Source organism: Pagrus pagrus, assembly GCF_965226575.1.
Source record: "Pagrus pagrus genome assembly, chromosome: 17".
Lineage (NCBI taxonomy): Eukaryota > Metazoa > Chordata > Actinopteri > Spariformes > Sparidae > Pagrus > Pagrus pagrus.
In genome coordinates, this window is record NC_140201.1 from 12707412 (window position 1) to 12725295 (window position 17884).

The window sequence follows — 17884 nt, forward strand, 5'->3', positions numbered from 1 at the left end:
GGTATTATGTTAGCATGCTAACAGTTGCTAGTTGTAGCCTTGTTTAGCAGGTATTGGGTCATAAACATAAGTATTAGACAGATTCAATTTGCCTTGATGGTGCTAATCAGACAAATTTCTTATAGCTCAGCTGTGTGAAACATAAATGTGTAAAGTTTTCCGGTAATCCATCCTATGACACTCAAAACCACAAACATGAACCACATGGTGGTGCTAAATGAAAAGTTAGGAATCACAAAAGTCATCAGGATTTATCCTCTGGAACCATGAACCATTGCAAATATTCATATTCAAATAATAAAAAAAAGACCATCAGCATTTTTCCCATTTTGTATTTATTTGAATAACAAAATGGACATCCTACACATAACACATAATGCGAGTTAACAATACAAAATCTACAAAATGATACAGTGACAAAGTTTTTTGTTCGACAGGTAACAACTGTACAGTATAAATGGATACAATACTGTGTTTTCTCTTTTATTTAAGTCATCTATATTTGGCACTTGACCACAAGATGCTATTGAAGTGAAATAAGGGACTGAAGTACCTGAACACCAACTTGAAATGTGCAGAAGCCCAGAGAATTTATCACAACTGTTTTCTTTTCCCAAAGTCATTATTCATCCCCCTGTGATGGCTCCCGTATCTCATGATGTTTTCAGAGCAGCAGGGAGGGGCGGATGTGAAAGAAGCAGAACGGAAGCAGTAAAAAGCTGTCAGTAAATCCTGCAAAAACACAGTGGGGTTTGGTGGATGCTGCTCGCCACCAATGTCAGCGCTTTGAACGAAAATATCCGTAATCTCCATTGTCACAGCTGCACTCAAATCGTCTATTACAGATGTATTTGAAATAAATTTGGTACAAATGAGGAACAAAGTGTGTGCACATTTGCACAAAACCTGAAATTTGCAGATGTTGCTGTTGCACTTTAATGACGCATGCACCATTTGGAGACTGTTTACACTCCATTTACACACAGCACAAGAAAAACTCAATGACTGCCGATGTTCACTGGCTTCCGGGGAAACATGATGTCATTTAAATGTGGAGGGGTGGGGACCAAAATGAGATCTGTAGCCATTTTAGCAGTGGATATGCAAAGCTAAATTGATAGCAATATGTGTGGTCCTCTCCTTTTTTACCTCTCTATTATAAATATGAGTGAATATACTGTACAACTTTCTTTCATATCATATTCGTCAAGTAAAAGACAATAAAATGTCGTTCCAATAATTTATACATCAACATTTTAAAGTGAATTTTTTCCATTGCGGCAAATCGCCACAACGTTATCACAGAGTAAAAGAATATATAAGTACATACTATATATTCATATAACATCTAACTTATTTTTTGCTGATACAACCATATTTGAAGAAAAAGAATCACAGCTCGGTTTATACGCTTATGTCAAGTTCATGTATTCATCAGTAAAATGTGTGTTTATGTGAAGTGTGTGTGTCGATTTGCGTGTCAGAACTTGGCATAAAAAGTCACCTTCAAAAGAACAGATGGTTGTAAATCTGTAGTCAAAATATTCCCCTTCATTTAGAAATCTGAGTCAGTTTTTGGTTTGATGTAACATTCCTCCAAAATAAAAGAAAAAAAATCTTTCGTCCTTTTCCTAAACTAAACGTCCCAGATCTCTTGTCTAGATAAAGCTGTGAACACTTGTCGTCCCAGACTCACTCACTTCATTTCATCCAGTGTTAATGTTGAGTTAGACTACAATACTTTGAAAAGATCTCTCCATCATCACACAACAACCCGAGTCAGTTAAAAAGACCAAAATGCTCCATGATTCCCTTCAAATCAGGAACGATGCGTTTAAAAATAACAAATAAAAGAATACAAATAAAACAGCGAACTTGGATGCGGCTCAATGTACGTCACGAATCCGTTGGATTATCCTCGCTGGCTGTCCTCTCAGACAGAGATAGCTCAGCTCTGATTCAGTGTTTAACAAGTCTTTGATGGGATTTCAGTCCTTTAGGATATATTTGTACCGTAGATGAGACCCGTGCTGTCTGACCAGGTAAAGAGGCACATGTACAGTATGTGCATGTCAGCGTGTGAAAGATTATATATGCGTCAGGCTTTGGTATTTGTAGTATGTACAGCTGCATGTTGGCTATGTATGAGTGTGAGTGTGTGTTCATGTGCCTCTATAGCTCAAGTGATCAAATATCAGCATCTTCAAGTGGGTCAGCTGGGAGAGATTTTGAACATTTGTTAAATTAATAGATGTGAAAAAGTCCAGTTTTCTACTGCCCAGCACTGCTGGGATCGCACTGAAGCAGTCGGACGATGGAGGGGTCGCTCTTTGCTCCCTCAACAAACTCCTCCAGGGACAGTTTACCTGAGAGAGAGAGACACAGAGAGAGAGATTAGAGCTTATTGTTTAATGGGCTTGTTTATTCATCACAGGAGATCTCGGCTGATCAAAAACAGATTGAATGAGCACAAAGAGGAGACAGTTATTTCAGCAGGTCTTTTAAGTATTTATGACAATATATTTATTCCAGGTAATTAACTCTTTTGAATGGATTTAACTTGGAATGCTGGACAATTAGACCAGTGTTGCCAGATTGAGCGATATTTTGCTTCTCTAATTGGGTTGGTTTTGGTTGGTTGGTCATTTTGTGATCATTTGGGTTGTGTTTTTATTACTATTTGGCTCGTTTCCCATGAAAAGTGAGGCTATGTTCCAATAAATAGGCCCATTTTCTCCTCTGTGTGGTGTGAATTTCAGTCACGCAGGTTTATTACAACTAGGTCAAAACCTTTTTCCTATTCAAATCATCATTCAGTCATGGTCTTGTGTTAAAATGTCAACATATGTAAAGACTTGGATATGGTTATTTGGGTGAGTGCTAGTATCAAGTAAAAAAGACAATATTAGGGTCAGTGGTAGGTTTAAAGATGTCCGACATCAGAAATGTGGACTTTGACGCAGACGAGCTTGACTCATTTTGACAAAAACATTAATTAAAAATAAATTACAACAAAATGTTTATGGCAATTAAGACCTCACAAATTCAAAATTGACACTTTTTAATGACTTTTAAGGCCTAAAATTGAGAAAATTCAATTTAAGACATTTTAATACTTTTAAAGGACCTGCAGACATCCTTAATAATGTTTAAAGTAACGTTTTCCACAGAGAACAGAAGCACATTTTGCTCTTTTATGACAACAGGGCTGATTCAGGAATGTAGGGCTCATTGCTTTAAGCGAAAAGATATTTATATTCAGTTAAAGGCTTTAAAGAAGCTTCAGTTTCAGCAGACTGAAAGGCAGCCTGAGGAAGGCTTACCATCTCGATTTGTGTCCATCTGCCTGAAGATCTTGTCTGTGCGTTTCTCAGGTGTGGACTCATCCTCAGGCATCTTCATCACAGAGGAAACCATCTTGTAAATAGCCTGAAGAGAGAAGAGAGAAACATCAGTATGGACTTCATATAACAGGCACATTAAAGCTTTTGCTGACTGTATTTGTAAGAACTGATGTTTTGGTGACTTCGATATACGTCTCAACTTTGTTACAGTAGGTATAGAGCATTTCGAATGGTAGGTATCTCATATGACACGACCATGAAGAGCGTACACACTGATCACATTTCAAATCAGTTATTCCAGCCAGAAGTTCGACTGCAAGGTTGTATGAAGCAATGTTGCATCAGCCGGACTGTTGCAGGAAAAGAAAACATCTCAGTGAAATATATATACGACCCATCGATCACCTTGTCTCTTCTGGGAGGAAGAGGGATAAAGAATTACTTTCATTTACGTTTGGCTCTGGTTGATTCGACAGCAGTGAAACAAACAGCCAGTTAAGGTTATTAATTAGATGATGAGACAAGTGTGTGTGTTTGGATTATTTATTAAAAGCAGAAGCAGAAGCTGTTAGTATTTATTAATATTGCTGCAAATGTTTGTCTGCACCTTGATCCCTCACGGTCTTCATTCATCTTTCTATTAGACACTTTAACCTTGGAACGTGTGAAATATTCCTCATAATGATGAAGAGTTTTTTGGATTATCCGTCCAAACAGCAATGCACCAGAGCAGCTATGTACATCTGCCTCCATCACTTACACCGATAGCGGCTACTTGGGGCTGCACGTGCCAGTAATTTGCGTTATCAGTTAGTTTGTTTGTTAGTTAGTGTATTTGTTTTAATCTATAATATGAAGAAGTCCGACCAGCAGCCACAAAATCTAAAGCATTTAATGATAAGAAATGAGCAGCTGCTAGCCTTTGAGAACGGCAATCAGCAAATGTTTGGCATTTGTACAAGATAAATTAAGCATGAATTATAATAGATTACATTTCTGTTTATCAGCTAATCAATTCATCAAGTGATTGGTGTTACTGGGGAAGTTTGTTCGCCCATGCTATTATCATTTTGTTGCTAATATGACAGCTGTGCTCACTGAAGGTCACTGAATCAACAATTAGCCAAATATGTGCAGTGAAAGATAATGCTGCACTACAGTTGAAACAATTTGTAGATTAAATCTATTTGCAGAAAATTAATCAATTACTCATTTTACAGAATTTATTAAGCAGTAATGGCATGTTTCAGCTTCTTGCATGTGAGGATTTGTTGCTTTTCTGCTTTTTATACTGAATATATTTGGGTTTTAAGACATTTGAAGACATGTGACAGACACATTTTTTTACTACTTGTCATGGATGAGGGAAATAAGATTTTACTTGTAGCTTTACAGAAGGTGAAGTCCACTTGTATCTGTGCTGGGAAAGAGCATGTATAGTCTATTTATAATAGTGACTGCAGAGTGATGCCACTTGCAGCAGGCCGGCACTTCTCAAGTGCTCTCCCTCAAAAGAGAGTTGAATCTAGTCAGCTACAGCAAGAGTAGCTGCGAGTCTACTGTAATTACTGCCAGCACTGGTTGTGCATCTGTATCATTGTATACGCTTGTCTCTTTATAAAATGTAATCCTTCTGCCCTGCACTACGCTGAGAAGAAGAAAAAAAACTTCTTTTGTTTATGAACAAAGGGTTTTTTGATTTCTCTGGATCCACATAATAAAGTTTTGATTCATCCATCAAATTAAGTTTTTTGAAAACTTTAATTACAAGTATGCCCTCCTACAAATCCAATTGCTGCAACCCAAACCCTGATCTTCAATCAAGCCGACTCAACAAGTCAGTGATAAACAGTTCTGCGTATTGTGGATAAAAATCTTTTGTGCGTGTGCGGTTTTACTTCCTTACTCCCTCCTTGCAGTTCTTACGCCTGACTTCAGCGTTTCTTGTTGTGACTCCTTCAACTCACAGTATGTTGATGTTAGTTTGCCATCTGTATAACATTTGTAAATTGGAGTAAAATCTTGTTGATAACTATTAGATATAAATTATGCTGATAATTTGACAGCATTTATTGTCACACCAATATACAGACTCTCAGCAACAGCGTCCCTTCTTCTTTTGGATGACAATTGAAGACAATTGGTTAACTTAAAAACAAAAATTAATAGATGCATTGATAATATATAGCCCTATATTGGGATTAATGGGTATTTTTCCTATGTATCAAGACATCCAAGCACATAAACGCACCTGCTCACTCACAGACACACTGTGAATAAAAACCACTGACTTGGAGAATGGGATTACACATTGTTTGGCACCACGATGTGTGACATAACAACATGTGTAAGGGATTGTCGGTGTGTGTGTGTTTCTGTGCAGAAGTCTAAACCATTTATCCAATAAGAAGAGGAGCCTGTGTGAGACTTGTAAAGTAACAGGAGCTGCTGAGGAAACGATGGGGGGGGGGGGCGGCTGCTGGATGTAGTGCTGAGTCAATATGAGGATCAGAGGACGGCCGCTCCCTTCTAGAAATACACCACAGCCAAGTCTTATTTAGAGCCGTCTGAGGGTCTGAAAGGAACTGCTGGTTTCTAAAATTACACAGCGGCTGGTTTTCCTGCTGTGGGCAGTCAAATGGTGCAGAACACAGAAGCAGATGGATATATGATGTAGCAGCTGGTGTGGATGGCTGAGCAAAATGTTGCTTCGCTGCAGGATTAGTTATAGGACCAGGGAACGTGGCGTTACCATGATGGCATGTGATGGCCACTGAAAGACTAGATGGCTATGTAAAGCTAGAGAAGCAGCATATTAGGAGAACGAAGGATGGAGGGAAATAAAAAATGTCAATAACAGAAACCCACCGATACAATCTCCAGCATCTCCGCCTTGCTAATGTATCCGTTCCCGTCCAGGTCGTACATACTGAACGCCCACTTCAGCTTCTGGTCCAGCCGGCCGCGTGAGGTCACACTCAGGGCAATGATGAACTCCCTGAAGTCTATTGTCCCATCACCGTTGGCGTCAAACGTGCGGAAGACGTGCTCGGCGAACTTGGAGGCATCTCCGTAAGGGAAGAAGTTGGCGTAGATCTTCTTGAACTCTTCCATGGAGAGCGCGCCGCTGGGGCAGTCCCGCAAGAAGCCCTTGTACCACTCGGTGATCTCATGCTCGGTGAAGTCCGTGTTGTCCATCAGGTCCTGCATGACGTCGGGACGGAGCTTGCTGTTCTGTTTGCCCATGGTCGCTGCTTCTGTTGTGGCTTGTGCGTGATGTGAGGGGCGATTTAGGCTGCTGACAGTGTGGAGGAAAGAGAGAGAGACAGAGAAAGAAAAAGGTTGTTAGTAATAATCTGAAATGACCTTGAGCCTTTTTGATACAAGAGGGGGAGGAAAGACGTGGATGAAGGACAAGATGCAAAAAGGAAAACACTTAGTCTTAATCCACTTTCACATATTCAAAAACCAGGATTCACTTCTTCTGTGGCAGCCGTTTAGATGTGGAAATAAACAACTTTTGCATTTCTTGAACACAAAAATACAGTTTAAGCGTACAGTAAGTACAATGAGTTGGGTGATAATTTAATCCTATGGACTATTCCTTATGTCTTCTAAAACAAGAAACTGTAAATAATAGAAAATATGTAAAAGCCCCTACAGGATTCAATACAAACAGTGGATTATATACATTTTTATTTATATCTTACTCTTCTGTTACTGAATGGCATACTTAAAAATAAGTCTTGAGGGTGTAAATTCAAGTATTATTGTTCCCTCTTTCAGGCAGATTGTAAAACTAAAATAAGCTAGCCAGCACTTGTAAGATGATTTAACAGCTTAATTTGTTACTTCTGTAATTAGATTTGGTATATGACCATGACAGAAGCTGTTATCTAAGTAGCAGCAGATAGCAAAAATAAGTGAGAAAAGTAAAATTTGTCCTCTCCTGCAATCAACCACAGCTCTGGAACACACAACACATAATAAAAAAAACTTAAAACATGATATTAACAATAAAAACTAAAATGAAAAAAAAAACGTTATCATAACACTAGATGAAAAGAAAAGCAGGTCGATAAAGTGGAGTATGTGGTCTCGTGCACATGCACAGCAAAGTTCACTTTCCCATGCACCTGCGACACAAGACCACCACCTTTTCAAGGTGCACAAACACCACAGACGCACGACTGCACAGAAACCTACAGTGTAGTACACACCCATTGTTGATAACCCCAAAGCATGCCAGTATGTCTGTGCACTGCAGATGCACCTTCCATTTCCTGCAGGAACTACAATGCCGACACACACAAACACATCCTAATTGTCAAGAAACATTATTGACTTTTTTTTACCTTAAATTGACGTTTTTATGAGGCGTTTCAGATAAAACCTGCATAAAAAGACACGCTATCTAGCACTATACCTCAAGTCCAATTTGACTGACCATGCACCACAGAGCAGATCCAACTTGGTGTGCCTGACCCAAACCACACTTCTCTGGAACTAATGAGTCGTTGCAGAAAGAGAGGAGGGAGTCTTCAACACCCAGCAGAAGATGCGATTCATCAGCTTACCCTGCAGCTAATGTCCTTAGCACTTTCCCATCAGACCGCTAGCTGCTGCTGAGCTGTCCAGGCTAAAGACAAGAGGGAGGCTATTCTAAGCTCAGCCGAAGATAATGACAGATAAAAACAGTGATGTCGGGTCAGGCCAGAGCAAATTACCGTTCAGGTAGTTTGTTCCAGAGAGAGAAGCTAAGATTAATGTTTCCAGTCGGTGTTTGTTGCTTTTCTTACTTTGTTAAAAGAGCTAAAACACGAAAAGGACAGATCATTAAAATGATCCTAATAATTTTAATGTTTTTTGATCGTTTTGAGGTTTGGACTGTTAGTCGGACATTTCTCACTGTTTCAGAATTTTTACAAACTTAGCAACTCAGTGGGAATATGCTCTTCTTGCCATTAACGATGAACTAAGCATTAATGAAAAGGGCATCAACAGTGACAAACTCAGCAGGAAACACTTTAACATGCAACAAATACATATATGCAAAGAAAGAGTTTTGGAAACAAGCCCATTCTGCAAAAATTAATTAAGTAATTTTTGGCATTTTAAGTGAAACTGTGAATAGTGAGACTTTTGCAGTTTGAATTAATTATCCTGCATTTTCATTAGTTTTGTTACCTGCTAATGCAACGACTCTCTCTTTTTCTTTGTCTGCCTTTATTTCACACTCACATGTTCCATAAACAGCCAGCTATAATCATTTAATTAACTCAGAGTAAACAATCCGCTCGAGCAAAGTGGCAGCCACCTCTAATGAGGTCTCTGCTGCTACCTATAGTTCACTTCAATGCCAGCATTAAATACTGCAGCAGCGTGAGAGGCAGATTAACACCTGTTTATGGACTCATCACTCCTGGAACAAAACACAGCGGCACCTACACAACAGGGGGTCCAGTGCGAACTGCTCATGTTCGGACTGAAGGTGTGTCTGTCTTTAAATAAGGACTGAAGCAAACAGTCCAGACCTGAGAGGGGCAACATGGGGACTGTCTAAAGGGAAATGTGAATGAATAGAAAAATAACAGCTCTTAGAAATTTACCATTGAAATATTCAAAACGTCTAAACAGACATTTAATCAGTTTGAATAATTCTCAATACCTGTGTAAGTTTGTACAGCCATTGAAAATAATTGGAAATGTGTTTTGTCCCTGGAAAGAAGATTCAATATTATCCATTGCTGAGTAGCATGAAGTCCTCAGGGTGTAAATTCAAGTATTATTGTTCCTGCTTTAACCATATCTTAAACTAAAAGAAGCCACAAAATACTTGTCAGCCGATTCAACAACTGAATATGTTACTTCCTCAATGAGACTTGCCATTGGAGCATTATAAAAGCTGTTAAGTATAAATAACTAGCAAAAAATAAGGAAACAAGATAAGTTAAATGTGTCTTGTTCTGCATTCAACCTCAACTTCATTGAACACAGGATGCACACAGCTCTAAACCTAAAACACAAAATACCACAAAAACATTAAAATGTGATTTAAACTAAAAAGCTGACACATAAAATCCCCAATTACAGTGAATGTAAAATGTTTTGCCACTAGAAGAATCAGATATTTTGCTGCAGTTTATGAGCTCTCAGTGGAAGTTCATGTATTTTAAAAAAGCCACAACCAAATTTTATTCATATATCCGTCATTCAAAGTCTTAAAGCCGTGAAACATGTAAGTGCCAAGACCTGAGAGTCAGCAGACGTGATCCGTCTTTATCTGTGGTCTTGTGTTTTCCTTATATACAGTCTATTAATCAGTCACCATAGAAACCATGTATACACAACAACATAACCATTATTTTTTTCCCTCTTATGTGTGCTTTGCCGAAATTAATTTCCTTATCTCACCTCAGGCCTGGTTCACTTCAGTATATAAATAATTTTTGATGTCTAACAATCAACAGAGCACAGAGCATCTCAGTACACACACACACTCACACGCACACACACCTTCATTCATAAATCCATTCATTGCCTGATGTTGTGGCCACACACTGTGCAATCTGCGTTTTAATTGCTTAAGTGCTTCCATGATTATTTTAGCAGAGAGTGGACAACAAAAAAAAGGCACATATAATTTACATAGCGCCTTAAATTCACAATAGCATTTAGTGCTCAGACTGACGGCTTGTTTAATTGTTTGCTTTTAGCTGCCATCCTAATCACACAGAGTCCTTTCAGGCAGACGTTTTACACATTAACGTGGAGGAACAGAAGCGACAAAAATGCTTCTCGGCCAATTTTATCTAAATGAGGAAGGGAAGGTTAATGAGGGTTGTTCTTACTGGCTTTACAACAACAACAACAACAACAACAACAACAACATGAGCTACAGGATATACTGAATTAGAAGACTAACATGTGTTCATGTGTAATAAAGATTATTTTTATTATTGATCTGAAAATGATTCACTGCTTGGTTAGTCTGGAAAATGTAAGTATATATTATATAAGATAAAGAGATTAAATTTACAATGACTTGAAAGAAGCCTCACATTTGAGTTAGGTATTTTTGCTCGATGAATGATTTTACCCAAAATTGTTAGTTTTAGTTTATTTACTGATCGATTTATATGTTATAGTGCCATTTTAAACTCCATATTAATGACAACAATAATAGAAATATATCCAATTTGATGTGCTTTTTACATAACCTAAAAACACTTTACATACAGTAAACAAGTAAAAATCTACTTTACTTAACTGGATTAGTTGTTACTTAGTGGGGAATTACAGGAGGTTTGTAACTCACAACTGTGTAAGACCCAAAAAATAGTGTTTCTCAATTTCTACTACTCAAATATAATAAAAAACGCCAAATATTTCTTGTTTACAGCTTCTAACATCTGAGGAATCGTTGCATTTCTGAGTAAACTGAGTATCTTCGGGTAATTTAGACTGTTGAATACCTCTCCTTGGGCTCTGGGATATTATAATCCCCACTATACATCGATTAATCATCAAAATACTTATTAGTTACTGCTCCATTGTCTTATATTAACCTATGTTTGTCTCACACTGCATGCTCTGTAATTACTACTACACTACTACATATAAAACGTCTTGCTTGTTCGACACGGCTGGGTGTCTGTGTGGAGTTTGCATGTTACTCCCTGTGGGTTCTCATTTCCTCCCACAGTCCACAGACAGAAGGTGAGGTAGATTTTCATTGTTGACAACTACTTTCAATAACTAGAGACCTATCAGAGCAATTTTTCTTCCTGTCCCATGTTAGGGCTGGGGAATATATACATTTTATATCATTATCCTGATATGAGACAATACATTACCATAGATTTTGAAAGGACATTTTAGGTGTCTGTTAATGTAAAGTACTTGTCAACGACTTATGGCGTGTAGTAAAACATTGTTAAACAATTTATTAAATAGCCATGTTCTGATTATAAAGTACGACTGAACAATATGAAAAAAAGACAGATATTGCAATTACAATGAGTCACAAGTTTAGTTAGAATGGTGATTTATGCATTTCTTTTCACTGAAAAACAAAAACATGATGATGTTATTTTCTGCCTGGTTCTGAACCAAAGAATTCTGGTCACTTTACTTTTTGAGAATATGATTTGTGGGCCAGGGCATGTCAGTAGCACCACAATGCTTCATTTATAAAAGGCAAGTTATGACACATTTTACATTTATCAAGATATTTCAGCTCCTGCGTTTTGGATTCGATAATATCTCGAAAACTTCTTCTGCACTATTTTAAATGGGGGTTAAAATAAACATTGTCCGTTTTCCTTCTCACAGTGCACCCTGACTCTCTCTCTCTCTCCCGGCTGAAGGTTTAAGAGTATTTTTAAAAGCACAAATGACGAAATGAGAGCTCAGACCTCCACTGAACATCCCAAGTCGCCCTAAGAACTTGGCTATTTCTGACCCCTGAGAGATCATTGCCTACAATTAACAGTTAAGACTCTTACCTGCTGCTGCTGGCAGAACTTCGATGGCACTGTTACATAACCAAGGCTTTGTCAAGTCGACAGATCACATGGTTAGGCCAAGTTTTCTAGCATCTCCTGAGGTCGAGACAAATGAGTGAACACCAGAGGATTTGTTTAACCTCTTGAGTGTGTCTGAGAGGAGAAAGGGCCTGAGAGTCAGTGACCTCAACCTGGGCAGGTATTAACCAGCAGAGAACAGGCTGTCACTTTCAGTTTCTAATAACACTGACAGCTTTCAGACAGATTTAACTCCTAAAATCAACAACAAGCCCCTCTGCATCATGTTCTTGGACAATATCATGAGGCAAAATAATCAAGTGGAGAGTCAAAGCAGAGAAAAGTTTCTAGAGACAAATATTGTCTTACCCAACAACTACCGAAAACAAGAGATTAAAAATATAACAAATCTCCTTTTAATTTCCGTTAAAAAAGTCAATCACAAATGTATTAAAATGAAAAAAAGCATTCAGGGCTCGGTAACGTTTGGAAATGCATGATATTGGGCCCAAGATATCTTTCTCTTTCATACTCTTCAGCTTTCATTCTACAAAAATATTTGATACATCAGTTTAAAGAATATGAATATATTTTAATCCTTTATTTAAATTAACAACATGTGCCAAAATGTTTAAGGAATCAGTAGCAGAAAGAATAAGTCAATTTACACTCTGGGAAATTAGGATGACAGTTTATGGACTAAATAATCGATGGGTTAATCAAGACAATACTCAATAAATTAAATGATTAGCAAAATAATCATCAGTTGTAAGTAAACATGCCTAAGAATACGACCAAGAACAGTTGAGTCAATCCCAGGTCCTCCACACGGCATTCATCCCAGAACATCTTGTAGCCCACTTACGTAACAGTTAGAAGTCTCCATTTATATCCTGCAGGTAAATCTTAACCCAGGAGTCCCACAGATAATCCAAGAACTGAGAGGGGAGAGCTGGGGGAGGCCAACTGAGAGCCAGAGTGAATGAGAGATCACAGATAGCGAGTTTATGAATGATACATTCATAATGCAACATGATCCGTCTGTGACCAGGCTGCAGCGCCGAGAGCACTCATTCTTAAGGCAGGCGATTATTAGACCCGCGAGCTCTGCGACCTGATATTCACACACAAGTGAAAAATTAAATAATCATGTTTCATCTCAGCTCTAATATTTGGATATTTGAAGTGAAATCTCTCAGATCATACGAGGTCAAGGATTTGACTTCAGACTACAGCACACAAAGACACATGATTTTAAAGGTCGCAACATCACAAATGCTCCCTTTCTTCTCTGATATGCATGGGTCATTCTGTTCTGCATCATCCATTTTTGATTAGCACAGTCCAACAACAGGTTTGCAGCGGCAACATTTATGACCAAAACATCTATAAAGTAATCACCAACTATTTTGATGATTGATTAGTCTAAATTCTCTGACTCCAGCTTCCTAAATGTAAACATTTTAGCCTTAACTGAATATCTTTGGGCTATGGATAAATCAAGACATTTGAGGATGTGATCTCAGCATTTCAGAAACACTAATGAACACGTCAACTACACGCAGAACTAAAGAAATAAATTAAATAATCAGATTAATCGACAATAAAAATAAGCCTTACTGTAAATTCTCTGAGGCATAAACGCTGCAGACATAATTTTTGTCATCTGCATGAGGACATCACTTTCACTCTCTACAAGCAATCTGCTTTAAACAGCGCTGTAATGACGCATTGAGAATCATTTTGTGGAGAGATTTTTCTGAAGCTGCACCACACTTCAAACAAAGCGACTGGCAGGTTCTGCCAAGTTTCTGTAAACTCGTTTCATATCCCTCCGGTGTCTTTCAAAGCATCTCATCCTCACTGGGATGGACTGACCTTTGGTGCATGAAAATGAACCGTCAAACCAAACAGCAGAGTCTTGTAATCCCACATACATAGCGTTCAACTACTTATTCAAAGGATCAACATCTGTACACTGTACACAACACTGTAATATGCGTTTTCAGTGTGTTGTATGGTCGGAGGTTATTTCTGAAATGGTGCTAAAATGCTCGTCTGGACAGAGATGTTTTTTTTAAAACCCTTTTTACAAAAATACCTGTATACATGTGGACTAGGCCTTAAATCTCATCTACTGCTGCTTGCCAGAAACTGAAAGCTCCACCTACAGGATGTTCAACATCCACATATTAAGTGTTGTAAGCAGCTGAGCACCAAAAGCTTGTACAGTATGTGATAAATAAACTGCTCCATAAAAACTTGCACCAAATGAATGAAATAAAAACAAATATGGGTTAAAATGTGCTAGCTTTCCTTCTTGTAAGTCTGACGTGTATGAACTCAGAGGTGACAGGCTGGGTGGTTTCTCACTTCTGGTTTCTCAACATCTACATCGAACTGAAACCGTCTTTAAAGGTCTTCTGGTGATCAAGTCTGATCTGCAGCACATTTCAAAACCAACCACCCAACGCTGTCGCAGCATGGCAGCATAGCTGTGGGAGCACCCGTGCTCACGTTACAAGTATCGTGAGAAGCGCTGTTCAGTGTGGCGTGCTTTAAGGTCTCCTTGAATATCGGAGTGCAACTCTATCTCCTGTGTTATTTAGCGTAAGGTCAGAGCTGGTCCACTGTTGGTCCAACCTGTACCAGAGTCTGGGGAAGTTGACATCTTCAACCATCAGTGATAGAAGATTACAGCTAAGTCACAAAGTATTAACAAAAAGGCTCAGAAAGTGAGATAAAGGTAAAAATTAGACTGTTAAACAACTACAAGTGAAAGTAATCATCAGACTATTAAATAATGGACATAATAATTAGTTGCAGCCCTGATCCAGTTTTGCAGCTTCCTCCACTGCAGTGCAAACGAGACAGTTTCAGATCAAACTGAACACTCATAAAACAGATAAAAATAGCAGCCACTTCCTCTGACACTAACTAATGTTTGTGTTTATCGCAATATCACCTTTATAACAGCCTCCATCTGCTCTTTCAGTGGATATCAGTGGGATCTGAATATTGGTAAATGCTTCAACAAATCTGGCTATTCAAATGCAGAAAAGCTCCTACTGTTTTCTTTATAATGTCTAAACGATTTGTTTCCTTCTCCAAATGTTGGTCAAAATCCCGTCCACGCTGCCTTTCAGAAAAAACTGAGACAGCAACTTCATCATAATGCAGCACACATGAGCTCCCATTGTCAGCCGGAGAGCTTCGTGCGTCAAGGCGCTGCAGAAAACCACAATCATGACAGAGAAGCCATTATGAGGGAGCGAATGAGAACAAGATAAAAAAGTGTCACTGACAACAACTGCAAGAAGGCAGGCAGAGCTGCAGAACAGACTCAAGATTGGACAAACACACAGACACACGCCAGCACTCACTTGCAGCAAATTGTAACTGATTGCATGAGGAGGCTGTTGTTTACTTTGCACTGAATATCTAACTGTGTCTCTCTCTGAAACAGACTGTCGTAAAGACAAAGGCTGCAGAGATAGAAATGTCAATCTGTCCGATGACTAAACAACTACCGCACCCCCTCTGCCAGTGATATCTGCTGCACAGCATGTGCGATATGTGGTTTTCCTATCCCAAATATTAACCGTTTGACAGGCCACAATCTCTTTTCTTCCTGTCTCGTTCTTTTATCTCAGCATCTGAAGCTCTCTCTTGCTCTTTCCTCCTTCAGTTTAATCCTCCTCTCAGCCTTGCTTTCACCCAATCACTCTCCCCGTCCGCTTCCTCTAAAAAGGTCTAATTCAATTCAAAAGAGCACTGACTGCAGCCCAGACGAGCATAACTACAGAGGATGCTGCCAGTGCGGTCATTCAGGCCCAAAACAAACCCACAAGACACCCACGCCTACAAAAATAGAACATCTGTTCAAATTTAGCGTATGTTTGTAAGAGTTTTCAGCATCTTGAAATGTTTGCAGGGATGCTTCTGACACCAAGGGGGCTATTATCTCAACTCCACCCATGTGTCGGCTCCTCCACAGGTCTTTATATTTTCTTGCTGTGTTGTGTTGTGCTGTGCTGCCTGAGGTGGGAGGAGGAGCTGGACAGCATATTTTGCCACAGTTTTGGTTGAAATTTCCTAAAAACATATCAAAAGATCAGAGGCCGCAGAGCTTGAAAGCAAAACCAAATACCATTTCTGAGTCTGTGTGCGAGTAGTCGTCTTCTGTTTTCTCTGTGAAAGTGAAATGATTTCCTCTCATTTCCTGCATCCATTTGTTTTTATTATTAATTTGATCCGATGACCTTCACATTTCATTTTTCTCTTTCTGTATCCACTCGTGTCTTTACACATTGTCGTCCGCTCTGATCACTTTGTGAACACTTTTAAAAAAGGTACCCCCAAGGAAAGGAAAAGAAAGGAAGGAAATTCAGCCTTGACAGGTTGGTGTTTACGCCCCACATCAAAAACAAACCAATGGCACTCAATTACCACAAGCCACTACCAGCCCAAAGAAAGTAAATTTGCACAGGGCCAGTGAGGTCCTCTTGATTACAAGCCAGTCTTGTTTAATGCTCAGTTCTGCTTTGGCTCCTGGATTGTCTGATGGTAACCTCAAAACCAGATCTGATATTTAGTAACTTAGACTGCAACTAAAGACTATTTTCATTGACTAATTTGTAGGCTGTAAAACAAAGTAAAGCACTATACTGTCACGTTTGAGAAGTTGGAATGAGTGAAAGTTTCGCATTTTTGCTTGAACTATGACTTAAACTATTACTGCTATTACTGTTAATCATCAAACTGTCATCCACTGGTACACCAGGAAATCTTTTTTATTGCCTAGATTCATGTTTGAAGTGTCAAATTTCCCATTTAAGAAGCCCTGTATCTCAAGAATACTTTTTAAAAACAATTTTCTGACATTATATACTGTAGTGAAACTGACAGATTGCCTCATAATGACAACAGCTTTTAGTTGCAACCCTAAAAACAAGGAAAAGCTATAAATCCCTACATCCAAGAACCTGGAACATGCACATTTTAAACATTTTTGCTTGGTAAATCACTTAAATGATAAAACAATCCACTTTCTATCAACTAACTGATCCTTTCTTTATTGATCTATTCACTTACTTTACTTCCCAGTATCAACGCATCAGTGAAACCTCACCTCACTGCTACTATACTGTCACTGTACACTGACTACACAACAAGAGGCAGTATCACACACTCCACCAACACCATTCATTCACAGGAAAACAAACATGCCATCTCACTTGTCAGGCTAAAGCACCGCCACTCCAGCAGTGCTACCTCCTCTCTCCTGCTGCTTCAATCCAGTGACTGACTGATGTGTATTTGCTGAAATGAGATACCCTGCCTCACTCAGCCTTGTGTGCCTGCAGGACTGCTTTCTTTCACTTCCTGTCCTCACTCATGCTACAGTGAAACATGGAGACAACAAAAGCATCTCTCCGTGGCTCCACTCAGGACAGGAGAAGCAGCCTCATCCGATTAGGGCTCTCGGTAAAAGCTTCATCCGATGTTAGCATCTTGTAATGCCGCTGCACTGCAAAGTTATGGAAGAAAAGGTGCAAGTAGTTTCACTCATGTTGCACTAAGAGTGTTACTGAGAGTTTCTCGCTGTACGGAGACCGATTCAACCTGTAAAGTCATCTCACCTGAGCTCCAAGCAACGGCGAAAAAGTAACAGGAAGCGGGTAAAAACTGCGAAAGGAGGGACGGGACACACACACACACACACACACACACAACACTAGCGAACAACTTACCTCGCTTTTCAAGTTGCTGTGGAGGTCCTGTTAAAAGTCTCTCTAATAGTCCATTACCGGGTGCGACAGGTGAAAGTTTCGGAGACGACAAGAGAGGAGCAACAGGTTGCGGTAGGCACACAGGAGCTGGAGTTGCCCGGCTGCTCTCAGTCCAAACTCTACCAAGCTTTTTCCTGAGCTGCAGCACACAGTCCGCTTAGCCCCGCAGACTCTCGCCGTGACGTCAAGAGCTGCTCGTCACGTGGTGCGGCGGCGGCCAATG

The 17884-nt window shown here is 39.3% G+C and overlaps 1 protein-coding gene across 2 annotated transcripts; it reads right to left on the reverse strand.

Moving 5' to 3' along the window:
* Positions 1 to 316: 316 nt before the first annotated feature.
* Positions 317 to 17831, reverse strand: LOC311272712 (neurocalcin-delta B). Of its 2 annotated transcripts, none has more exons than XM_084379294.1 (4): positions 17623 to 17831; positions 6213 to 6639; positions 3324 to 3429; positions 317 to 2366 (listed from the first exon to the last, which is right to left on the reverse strand). In XM_084379294.1, the coding sequence occupies exons 2-4, from the start codon at positions 6588 to 6590 to the stop codon at positions 2272 to 2274; spliced, it is 579 nt and encodes a 192-aa protein (XP_084235420.1). In that variant the 5' UTR covers positions 6591 to 6639; positions 17623 to 17831; the 3' UTR covers positions 317 to 2271. The 2 variants fall into 2 exon arrangements, with proteins under 2 accessions (XP_084235420.1, XP_084235419.1); XM_084379293.1 differs by having other exon boundaries at positions 6213 to 6642.
* Positions 17832 to 17884: the final 53 nt, after the last annotated feature.